The following is a 12,512-nucleotide window of genomic DNA, read 5'->3' as shown; positions in this document are numbered from 1 at the left end:
GTGAGGAAGTGTAGCATGTCTCTTGCCATGGAGGAAACCACTTTTCATGTTGGCAAACCTCTCCCCTCTGCCCAATCAATGCCTGAACAAAAAGGACGTGTGAATGCTCGGGGGCGGGGGCTCCAAGCCCCGCTGGAAGGGCTGTGTTCCTGGACCAGGGGGCCGCACCTCTGTGCTCTGAGAGAGAAGAAATTTTTATGTTTTTTAATGTCACTTTGTTTCTCTCATAAAGGGGCTGAATAGAAGTGGTTGTAAAAATTAGGTGTGATTCAATCTTCCCCTTTCACACCGCCACAGTGGCTGGAGTGCCTTCATCGGCTCGCTTCACTCCATGGTCTTGTAGCAGTGGGCCAGTGAGCCCTGACCGAGGCGTAGTGTGAGGCGGGAGAAGTCACTGAGGGGCACCTGCTTTCTTGGATAAAGTTCTGCCTCGGGGTATAATAAAGTATGAACCCACATATGATTCCTCCAAAGAGAGGGGCAGAGTGGGTGTGGTGTGTACGCCACCTCGATTCAGCAGTAGGTAGTCGTGTCTCCTTCTGCATTTGTGCAGGCTGTGGGCAAAACCCGCGTTTTCTGCCTCCCAAGTACCTAACTTCAAACATGAGGTCAACAAGGACATTTGGTATCTTGGCTGCCTCTCAGCAACGGTTGTTTTTTAACTTTCCAGGAGCTAGAAATTTGCCTAGAGTATGTCTTTTGTTTCATCTGCTGTTCTCTTGAATTTTCAGTTGTCCTTTTACTTTTTTTAACTGAACATGTTATATATTCTCTATAAAAAGGTCTCGCTAGAGGGAGCATTTAAATATTATGAGGAAAAGGTCAACGAATATCTCTATTAATAACAAATAACATAGAGCCCTTGTTTGTTATATCTGCGTATGAAATAGCTCTGAGTATCTGATCCACAGAACAGAAAAGTCCATAATTTTTACAACTTACTCTTCCAACCCAGCCAGTGGTACTTATTTCAATGTGCTGCCGTCCCTAGGGAGGGAAAAATAGAGAAATGAGATATGAATTCTATCTTTAGCTGCAATTGGTGGTAATATAAGCAAGATTTATTGTACTGAAACGAAAGCTATCTCTATTCACATATTTATATTTACGTTAGTACCTTTTACATAACTACATTAGAACATTTACCTCTCTTGCCTAGAGCTCTGTCCTGGGAGTGTAACTCGTAGGCCATCCCTAAAACTCATGTAGCATTTTCAATTCAGTGAGTACAGAACTGAAGATTACATCATCTTTCCTCCCTCCCCGCCAGCTTGTTCTTACTCCTTTATTCTTCTCCAGGTTAGTGGCACCATTTATTCAAACCAGAGACCTGGGAATCATTCCAGCCTCCCACTCTTCTCATAGGAACCTCCTTAGCCCCCGTCTTCCACTTTTAGACTTCTTTCGCCCTTCTCCACTGCTTCGCCTTAGTTTGTGTCCTGTCGGGTTTCCCAGGTCCATTGCCCTGATCTCCTGGTTGTAGACCCTGCTGTTCTGTTCTCCTTCCAATCTGCTTTCCACTCCACTCAACCCGCAGATGACTTCATCAGTCAACAGATAGTTTTATCTCATTATGATCCTCTCCTATTTAAAACCTTGAAGTAAGCTCCCTCTGTCTTCCGGGGTAAGGCCAAACCCCTCAGAATGGTACCCGAGCCTTAGCCTATATCTCAAACCTCAGCAACATTGCACCTCTCCCTCAACCCTAGTCCTGTGTATCCCCAGCCCCTGTGAGATCCAAGCTGTTCACCTTAGATGCCTTTGCACAGCTTCTGTTCATAGGGTCCACATGCCATCCTGTGCCCCGCATATGGTAGCTTACTCCAGGCTGCTCTCGTCTCCTCTGTGTCGTCTCCCATCTCCCTTCGCCTGTCCCTAATCAAGTTGATTATCTCTTTTGCCCTCGATTTCCTTTGTACCTTACATATACACTTTTAGAGCACACTATCCTGATATTGGGATGATTCAACTGACAGGAAGCAAAGAGCTTGGTTTTATGGTTTAGATTCTGGCTGATGTTGTGACCTAAGCAAGCTCCTTAACATTACTGAGCCTGTTTCTGCAGTGTCTGGCTACTGTGAGTGTTCACAGTAATGCTAATTATTATTGGTCTGCATAACAGTATTCCCTACTAGAAAATAAACATTTTGGGGACAGGCATGCTACCTAATATTTTTTTCCACCCAGAGCCATGCATAGAATTAGGAACAAAATAGATATTCAATGATTGCTATATACATATGAATGAGTGGCTCAAGATACAGGGCCCAAGATTTCTGAGGCAACTCTGCCCTGTGCCTACCCAGAATGAAGCAGGGAGAGGAGGTGTGCAGGCACAGAGCCCATTACCAGAAAAGGGCTCATAGAAGTGTCCTTGGTATATACCAGAAAACCTCCCCCAGACTTGCCTCTCTTGAGGCTGTTGATCTCTAAGGGGCTTTATTTATTTATTTATTTTTAAATATAAATGTATTAATTTTTTTAATATAAACTCATTTATTCTAAGGGGCTTTAAATTTGATCCAAGAGCTGAACCTTGTGGTCTGTGGGCTGGAAAGGCCCCCAGCACTTCAAGGTTGGATTAACACTTGCCTTAATGTTGCCACCCTGTCAGCCTAGAAGTTATCTATTTACTTTCTAAAGCTGTTTACTGCTGAAAAGCAGTCATAGTCCTAGGGTGGTTATTAATAATAGGTTGGTGGCCTCTTGATACTTGTTTTGTTTCTTGAACATATATTCAGCAAGTTACTCTGCATACTCTGTTTTCTCTATTGAAACATGTTTCCTTGCAGTCCATGGGCTGCAAGGACTTTGTGAAGTTTGACATTAAATTCCATTTTCTGGTTTTCCAGCCACCACCTATATCTCAAGTGATTGTCACCATAACTAAAACAGAGCAGTGAAAGAAGGTGAAATAGAAGTACCAACAGGTTATCAAATTATCTAAACATCAATCAAGACTTATTCACTGCCTCAGGGTCAGACACAGTAGAAAGAATAGAAACTCAAACTGTATTTCCTAATAGCATTCTTCCTGTTTTCATACAGCCCTCAGATCACATGGAGCTTTGGAAGCAGAATATTCCAATTCAACCTTACCACTGAGGAAATCCATCTTCCCGTGGACCTGTCATAGTCACAGATATCCATGATCGAATAGTTCTGAATCCTGCGGAGCCACTGCAATGAAATCCTTTCTTCTGTTACCCATGTCACGTCACACAAGTAGTGGTCCCTGAAAGGGGGGAAGGAAGGGAGGACAAAAGGATGCAAGGAAGGGAGGGTGGGGAGGAGAGAGAGAGAGAGACTATTTCCAGACCTTGGGACAAATAGACATTTTGCTTGATGAAATCAATCTTCATGGGAATACAATTTTCAATAGTTGTTGAAACCATTTAACACCATAGCATTTTACCCTTTCTTAGAGCACAAAGTGAAACTTAAATCTGAATGGAAATGAAAATATATCTGACAGGAAGAAGTAGCTAGCATCTCACAGGGTAGCATATGTGACTCATACCATGACTCAGGACTTTGCAAGTCCTCAACTGGCCTTTGGTGGAGCTGGGGTGTCAAGAGGGACTTTTTTCTGTCTCTTTTCTGCTGTCTTGAAGGAACATTACAGTGAAGCCAGGGACTCTGGCTGAGATTTGAGTCTTTTCTGATGCTTTGATGTGCTTCTCTAGAAAATTCCTGCTAGTAGGTAGAAACTAGAGCTGACCCCTTTCTCAACTTCATTTTCAAAGGGGGAGAAAAATGGACTCATATCTCTGCAAACTTTGAAAATCAAATCATTGTATCATACTAATCTTTTCTCAAGTGTCAAAATATGAATCATGTGAAGAAATTAAGGAAACTTTTGTTATTTTAGCATAAATTTATACAAATAGAGATATCTCAAACAGTGCAGCCTCCTCCAACACATACCTTTAAGAATTTTTGGAATTACATTTTGAGTGATAGTGAGATGCATGGAATTCATAATTTACCTTTCTGCTAGCCTCCCTAAATATTTGCTTTGGATAATTTATGTTATTTCATTTGCTTCCCACACCTTTGTGTGATTCTGTATGACTGTTCTTAAATCACTCTCGTCAGGTGTCTGATAAAAACCTTGCTTCCTTTTGTCACAAGGATTCCAAAGGAATCTTTTCTTCCAGCCCCTTCCCATCTGACCCTATGGCCATATCTGTTCCCCCTAAAACGCTCCTTCTTTACTTCACAGGCTGTCCCTGTCCCCTCCTCTTGTTACTAGGCTCTGTCCCCTGCTTAACTGCAGACTCTCTGAGGGTTCATGGGGTATCTCCAGGGCCTAGCAGACTACCTGGCACAAAACAGGCACTCACTACAATTCTGTGGATGTGGCCCTGAACAGATGGGGTAATCCTGTCCCATCCTCGCCACCTAAATAGCTCTGTCCTTCCTCAGAATTAATAATCACTTTCTGTCTCCACTCCCTTCACAGACACTGAATCAAACAACAAATATTTATCAAGCACTTAGGATGGACTAGGTGTTAGATAAAGCACTTTAAATCCTTCACCTTTATGGTGTGGAACATTCACAGTGTTAATATATCCGGCGGTACCGGGGCCTCCAGGCTGCCCTGCTGGAGCAGGGTGGCAGGCACTGAAAGAAGACTAGAGCCCCTCACCCAGCAGCACAGAACCACTTTCACACAGAGACTCCTCTCTACTTCAGTCCTTTCTCTTCTTTATTAAGAACTGTGCCCTCTCCAGTCTGCACGGCTGGTGTCCCATGAACAGCCTATGAGGTTTCCCAGCTTTGTCAACCTGCCCTTCAGTTGACATGCTTGAACTTCCTTAGTTGTCATTGCTGTTTCATTGTGTCCAACTCTTTTGTGACCCCCATGAACTACAGCCCACCAGGCCCCTCTGTCCATGGGATTCCCCAGGCAAGAATACTAGAGTGGGTTGCCATTTTCTTCTCCAGGGGATCATCTGACCCAGGGATCAAACTCACATCTCCTGAATTGGCAGGCAACTACTTTACCACTGAGCCACCAGGGAAACCCCTCAGAGTTTTCTTAAATATCCCTTGCCCATGAAGCTTTTTTGAAGACCCTTCCTTCTAAATGGCTATCACAGGTCTTGTGCCATTTATCCAAACCCCCAGGCTGCAGAGTCTGAGAAGCTGAACGCTGCTTCCACTGACCCAGGAGTGAGGGCATCTCATCAAACTCTACTGCGCTGAGCCCAAGGCAGAGGAGTTAAATGAGAAAATGGAAAGGCAAATCTATCTTCCTGGGGATAGGGAGTAAATACTTGCAAAGGGAATGAAAGAATGAAGTGCAAGATAGAAAACAAAAATTTTTGAAATTAACTTTCTAGACCAGGGGTCAGAACACTTTTTCAGGAAAGGGCCAGCCAGTAAATATTTCCAATTTTTTGGGCTACATGCTCTGTGTCACAACAGCTCAGCTCTGCCTTGGCAGCATAAAGCAGCCAGAGACAATATGTAAGGGATGAGTGTGGCTGTGTGCCAACAAGCAGAGGCTGAGATGTGAAGTTCATGTAAATTTCACGTGTCAGGAAGTATTATTCTTCTAATGATTTTTCTTCCCAACCATTCAAAAATGTGAAAACCATTCTTACTTGTGGGATCATCCAAAAGTGGGTGGGGGCTGGATTAGGCCGGCAGGCCCCGGGAGTGCTAACCCTGGTTCTGTACCAGTAGTTTTTACTGTTTTAAGTCAAAACCCCTTTGTAAACTGGATGAAAATCATGTACCTCTCTCTAGAGAGAAAAAGCTTCCCCACACACATGCACACATTTTCCATGGCTTCCATGGACATCAATAATGATAGTGGACTCCAGAAATAAACAGCCTTCCTCTTTTCTAAAGTGGCCTGGTAGCAGGAAGGGGCAGGTGAGGTGGAAGAAAACCCTGACTAACATGATTAGTGGGTCTCCTGGTACTATAAATTTATCTACTGAAAGCCATAAATTATGCTTCAGGTTCAGCAATCAGCCATATAAAAATAACTTTTTTCCATTTGAAAACATTGAGCAACAGAATTTGGGAAGTCTGCCAGGAAACTCACATGCATCTGGCATCTTCCCTGCCTGTTTCTAGATCAAAGGTTCCTGAACCTGTATCTTCAACTACCTTTGTCATTCTTCATAGCCCAAGATGTACTCTGTACCCTGTGAGGGCTCCGTAAATGCGGTTCACCAGTGGAGTGGACCGTAAATTCTGAATTCACATATAAACACACTTCTCTTTAATCACGGTTTCTCTTTAGGATTTGGAATTCAGGGGAGATGGAATGAGGGTGCATAATCCACCCCTGATCTGTGATCATACCAGGTCAGGATGTCAGCTAGTCATGAAAAAGACGTAAGGAAACCAATGGCTTAATTGTACTTTTTACAGGAAGATTTAAGTCCCCACTCAAGGTCAGAAAAATCCAACAAGCGGGATCATCAACGACACTTTGCCCTTGGTGCCAACTATATTCTGTAAAAACAGACTGGTCACAGTGGTTGGGGGAGGGGTGGAAGTGTGACCAGGCACTGTATAGGCAGCCTGGTATCCCCGTGAGCTGCTGACCGCCTATCCCAGGTAAGACATAGTGATTCAACCAGCTCTTCTGACTTCTGGAACAGAATTAGTCCAAGAGGAATACGGTCGATTTTAATACTAAAGCAGTGAAGTAATTTCTGGACACAAGGAGAGTTCTAGGAACTGGTCTAAGTGCTGACATAAAACTCATGACCACCTTATGAGGAATGTCAGAATTCTTGTTTTGCAGACAAATAAACAGAAGTGTAGAGAGGTTAGGTAATTCATCCAAGGTCATCTGCTGGACAGGACTGGAGTCAGGATTAAAAATAAGCAGTTTTGTTTCATATATGATATTATACATGTTTCAATGCCATTCTCCCAAATCATCCATGTGGTGGATTCATGTTGATGTATGGCAAAACCAATACAATATTGTAAAGTAATTAACCTCCAATTAAAATAAATAAATTTATATTAAAAAAAAATAAGCAGTTGGCTTCAGATTTCCTGCTCCTAGTCACTCCCTCAGTAGAATCTCCACCCATCCCTCTGGTAAACATTGCTGGTTAGTTTCACTCTCTTAATTCTTTTCTGGATAAAACTTCTCACTCTATGAAATCTATTTATTCCTCAAGAGTGTGTATAGACGGAATAACTGAATATTACAAAGCAAACCCCATTTAAATGTGCAAGGAGAAACTTGCCTTTGAAAGCACATGACAGGGAATCCCTTTGTAAAGTGGCTATTGCCTTTCAAAGAGGAAGCATGTAATAAATGTCTGTTGTGTGATATTAAGTCCCCTAATTTGTGTAAATGTTTCTTTTGTTATGTTAAAGATACTTAAAATAAAGTACTTATTATTAACTGGAAAGAATATTGGAAAGAATACCACTTCTAAGAGCAAAGACCCTGATACTGGGAAAGATTGAGGGCAGGAGAAGGCGACCACAGAGGATGAGATGGTTGGATGACGTCACTGACTTAATGGACATGAGTTTGAACAAGCTCTGGGAGATGATGAGGGACAGGGAAGCCTAGTGTGCTTCAGTCCATGAGGCTGCAAAGAGTAGGACACAACTTAGTGACTGAACAACAACACTAAAAGCAACTGTAGGTGGTGGAGTGATTAATTCAGTGAATCACTGAAGCGGGCATCCTGCCACCGCTGCCACAGGTTTCATGCCACCCTCTGCTCTGACAGCAATGCCAGCCCTCCTGGGTCCACTGACAGATTGCTGAGGACCAGAATGATGGAGGTGAGATGGAGCAGAGCTGAGGGATGCAGAGCCCAAGGCACGTGAACTCCCAAAGTGCCTCCTTTTTGCATACCTTGCAGCGTATTTCAGTCCAGTTCACTGACCTCTGGAGTGAAAATCCAAGACCCTGAAGGTCCCCACTTTATAGAACAAGGGTCATCAACTGTTCAGAGGAGACACAAAGGCTGTATAAACTCCTATCCCCCCAACACAAAGTCAGCTCAACCATCCATCTGTACACGAACTTATCTATTCACTTATTCTACATGTATTGATTAGGCACTTGCTATGTGCCAGGCACCCTTCAGGGTGCATATGTGCTAAGTCGCTTCAGTCATGTACGTTTCTATGTGATCCTGTGGACCATAACCCGCCAGGCTCCTCTGTCCATGGGATTCACCAGGCATGAATACTGTAGTGGGTTGCCATGCCCTTCTCCAGGGAATCGAACTCACATCTCTTATGTCTCCTGCATTGGCAGGCAGGTTCCTTACCACTAGCACCACCTGGGAAGCCCCCCTTCAAGGTACTGGAGATATTATTGTAGGATTGGCCCACCCCCTACCTATAAACTTGCCCTGTTTCAGTCCAGTCATGTGAAGCACTTCTCTAAGTAAAAGTTAGGAGACTTAACGATTTTACGTTATCTGCTATTTTCTCCCAAATATTTTGAGCTCTCAAGTTCCCAACATAGGACTTCCTTGGTGGTGCAGATCTGCCTGACAATGCAGGGGACTCGGGTTTGATTCGCTGGTCTGGGAAGATCCCACATGCAGAGGAGCAACTAAGCCCATGCACCACAACTACTGAGCCTGTGCTCAGCAGCAAGAGAAACCACTGCAATGAGAAGCCCGCACACCACTACCAAGAGGAGACCCCACTCACCACAACACTGAACAAAGATCCAGCACAATCAAAGATAAGTAAATAAATAAGAAATAAAGAATAAAAATTCCCAACATAGGCAGTCAATGCAAACGAACAGTGTAATCTGATCAACTTGAACTTTTAATTCATTGAGGGCAGCCACTGGAGGAGTGGCTGGTTCTCACTGGCTGTCAGAGGAGCCCCGTCTAACAAACGAGCCTAATCTTCCTGTAGGATTTCAGCTGCTGGGAGCTCTATGATGAAAGGATGAGGCCTAGAAAGAAAATCAGTGATGGGCGCGGGCAGAGGGGGGCCTCACTCCAGGAGTGAGTGAATTACCATGTGACACCATAGAGGCTTCGAGGCAGCTGAAGAGGCATAAGTTGCCTGGATGAACCTGACCCTGCTGATCTTCCCAGAAGGCCAGAAAATGGAGCATCACTGTGTACTAGAAAATTTTTCACCAGAGGAACCTCAAGCCTGGTTTTAGAAAAGCTGCAGCTGTACTGATGCTAACAGAGACCAGAGCTAGATTTGCAATTTCATACACAACACAGTCCTGTAGCATTTCCAAAAACACTTCTTTGGTTGAAATACATCCCATAGAAAATACCCATAGTGAGCAAGGCAGCCCTCACCATGAGAGCAGCATAGAGAACTATGAAGAACAGAGACTTAAGGATTCATTCATATAGGGTGAAAAACAAATCTTTAAATTGCTTAAGTTTCCCAAGCTCTGAAATTCACAACTAGGCCTCAGAAAGTGATTTCCAAGTGGGGAAATGCCATCTCTTCATTTAGGAAATAGCCGTGAAAATGATACCATAGACAGCAGCATGTGGGTAATAAATGAGACAATGTGAGCAGAGCACCAAGCACAATCCCCGACCAGTACAGCTTAATTACAGTATTCACTCTGGCTGGCAGACGGGGGCCTCTGTCCTATTTCCAGCTCCCAAGCCAACTTGCTGTGTGACCTTGAGCAAACGTATTTACCTCTTTCAGCCTCAGATCTCTCATCTGTGCCTCCCAGTGGTATTCTGAGTATTTCTGGAACAATGATGGGTGTTGCTATTCTGAGACTCCTAGGGGAAGGAGAGGGCACGGGGACTGGGCCTGTAACCCAAGCAGCCGCCTGCCATTTGCTTATTGGCACCATGCCTCTGTGTTTTATCTCACTTGCACCAAGGTTGCTGGGTCCTTAAAAACATCTGTAAGATCCAAAGCCCCTTCCTGGGCAGTCCTGAGCTTCCGCATGCTCGGCCATCCTTCTACTCCAACGCTCTTCCTCCCCATCATGCCCTGCCCAATCTGCTCATTCTCCACGATGCTTTCTTTGATTCCCCAGGTCATGGAAAACCCATCTCCGCCTCCTCAGAGTGCCTCCTGACTTTTGTTTATGCCTCTGTCATAGGCGTTTTGGGAGTCATTTATTGACATAGTTTATATCCTCCACCCCATCGTAAGTGTTGGAAGGCAGACTCACTCCTATGGACATCCATGAGTGCAAACAGTGAGTGCTTAATTAATGTTGATGGGAGAGATGACTGGAGGGGATAAAACAGCAGATTTTAGAACCTCCAGGTAAATTTATACATCCTTGGACAAATTCAGGAAAAGCAATAAAACCTTTTAATTGACAATTAATTTTGCCTCAGAATAAATAGGTTAATACAGATCTTTTCTAAGCAAGTGAATGAATTAATAACAATAGAGCAAAGCCTCCAGCTTGCCTGATGTAGTCAATGCAACCCTGAACAGGAAGATGCTTTTATTTTGCTCTGATAATAACTCCAGGCATCTGAGGACACCAGCTGAATCCACAGAGAGAGAGGCACCTCGCAGAATGCTTACAAGGTCTTTCTTTCAAGTCAGAAAGGTTTGAATACAGACTCCTACTGGGTCATTTTCTAACCTCTGGACCTCATTTTCTTATCTGTATCTGGCATATAATAATAATTATTGGAGGGCTTCCCTGGTGGCTCAGTGGTATATAATCCACGGGCCAATGCAGGAGACACAGTTTCAATCACTAGTCTGGGAAGATCCCACATGCCACGGAGCAACTAAGCCTGAGCACCACAGCTATCGAGCTTGTGCTCTAGAAACTGCAAGCCTCGATTACCGAGCTGTTGGGCTGCAACTACTGAAGCCTGAGCACCTATAGAGCCTGTGCTCTGCAACAAGAGAAGCTACTGAAATGAGAAGCCCAAGCACTGCAACTAGAGACTAGATCCCGCTCGCTGCAACTGGAGAAAAAGCCTGTGCACAGCAACAAAGACCCAGCACAGCCAAAAATAAATAAGTAAATAAAACTTAAAAACAATAATAATTATTATTGGAAAGAATTACTTAAAGACTAATAAAATAAAGCCTGTAATGCTCTGTGTCTGGTACATAGAGAGTGCTCAATAGATGCTAGTCATCATTTAGAAGCAATGGCAAAACCAACATAAGTAATGGAAAATAGACAGCAACCTGATAGCCAAAAGTTTCACGCAGTTTAGTGTTTATAGAATAATAAAGGAAAGGCTGAGAATTTCAAACCACCAAGGATTATTCAAGCAAGTGACATCTTGAGACACATCATGGGGCGGCAGTGGTCCCTAAAATTAATCCACAGTTCCCCTGAATTTGTCTAGGTCTTACCAGGCCCTGCAAAGACTCGTGTGACCTGAGCTTCCTCCCACACTCCCCTCTCCACTCAGATGCTCTGGAATCTGTGGCTCCTTGCAGGGCCTCGACGGTACCACACATGCTCCCTCTGTAGGGACTTTGTACCTGCTCTTCCTCTGCCTGGCTACTGCTCCCCAAACTCTCCATGTGGCAGGATCTCCCCCTCTTCCTCCACATCACTCCTCACAGGCATCTTATTAGAGAGACCTTCCCTGACCTCCCCCCACCATCACCATCGCACCTGCCCTCTTTTGATTGTCTTCACATTTCACTGCCTCACATGATATAACCTTATTTGTTTACCTGGTTGTTAGTCTCCCCTGCCTTGAGTGTAGGCTCCATGATACCAGAGACTCTGACTGCCCTATTCATTCTGCAAGCCCACCCCTAGAGCCCTGTCCGACATGAAGACATGAAGTTTGTACTCGGTGAAAAGTGTGTAGGGTCAGGCCACCCAAGATGGCTGTTCTCTTGCTCTCTGTACATCTCCTGCTGGACCAGAGCCTGCTCCACTTACACCCTACTCACCTGACTGACATTCCTACATACGTGCTCCAGGCCCCAGCTAGTGAGTGTTCTTATCAAAGGGGCGGTGAGGGGCATGCCCCTCTGCTGGTTTCCATGGTAACTAATAAGCCAAGCTGACATAATTCCTCCTATAACTGGCAATCTCCCCTTCCCCTCTGGGAGCAAAGCCTGCTGCCATGTCCTGTCATGTCACCAGCGCACATGTTGCTCCAGGACCTTGCTTCAGACATGTAGATCTACATTAAACCACTGATGTCTCTGTTGCTGACACTGGGCTCTGTCTTTGGTCTTAAATGTGGGCAAGTGCAGGCCTTATAAGCCTGGGGGGTATAGCCCAACAGAGTGGTTGAATGGAAGAATGAATGATGGGCCAGGCCAGTTGACACCATGAGATGCTGCCATTGATTCTGTCACTCATTTTGAAAGTGTTCTCCCTGAGAACTGTGGAATTGTTTACAGCATGAGCATTTGGGTCAAGAGTCTTACCCTATTAACACAGAACCAGGAGGAACAATTTGTTGGGAAGTTGCATTAATGTTCGGGCTGAGACTGCTGATATTTACAACAAAGAACTTTATAGTTGGATTCACAGCTCCTGCCTAGGAAAAAAACAATCACAGAATTGGTATTAATAAAAAAAAAAAGATATCATTGCA

The 12,512-nt window shown here is 44.3% G+C and overlaps 1 protein-coding gene across 1 annotated transcript in view; it reads right to left on the bottom strand.

The window, feature by feature from the left end:
* The window catches only part of DPP4 (dipeptidyl peptidase 4), an 84,906-nt gene that overhangs the window by 31,482 nt on the left and 40,912 nt on the right, over positions 1 to 12,512 (bottom strand). Inside the window, exons 10-12 of the mRNA XM_061436868.1 lie at positions 12,343 to 12,455; positions 3,100 to 3,235; positions 943 to 987 (exon numbers count right to left, since the gene is read on the bottom strand). Of these exons, the coding sequence (XP_061292852.1) occupies positions 943 to 987; positions 3,100 to 3,235; positions 12,343 to 12,455 (294 nt within the window). The remainder of the gene's footprint in view (positions 1 to 942; positions 988 to 3,099; positions 3,236 to 12,342; positions 12,456 to 12,512) is intronic.

Source organism: Bos javanicus, chromosome 2, assembly GCF_032452875.1.
Source record: "Bos javanicus breed banteng chromosome 2, ARS-OSU_banteng_1.0, whole genome shotgun sequence".
NCBI classification, from domain to species: domain Eukaryota; kingdom Metazoa; phylum Chordata; class Mammalia; order Artiodactyla; family Bovidae; genus Bos; species Bos javanicus.
This window is presented reverse-complemented; position numbering and strand designations above follow the sequence as displayed.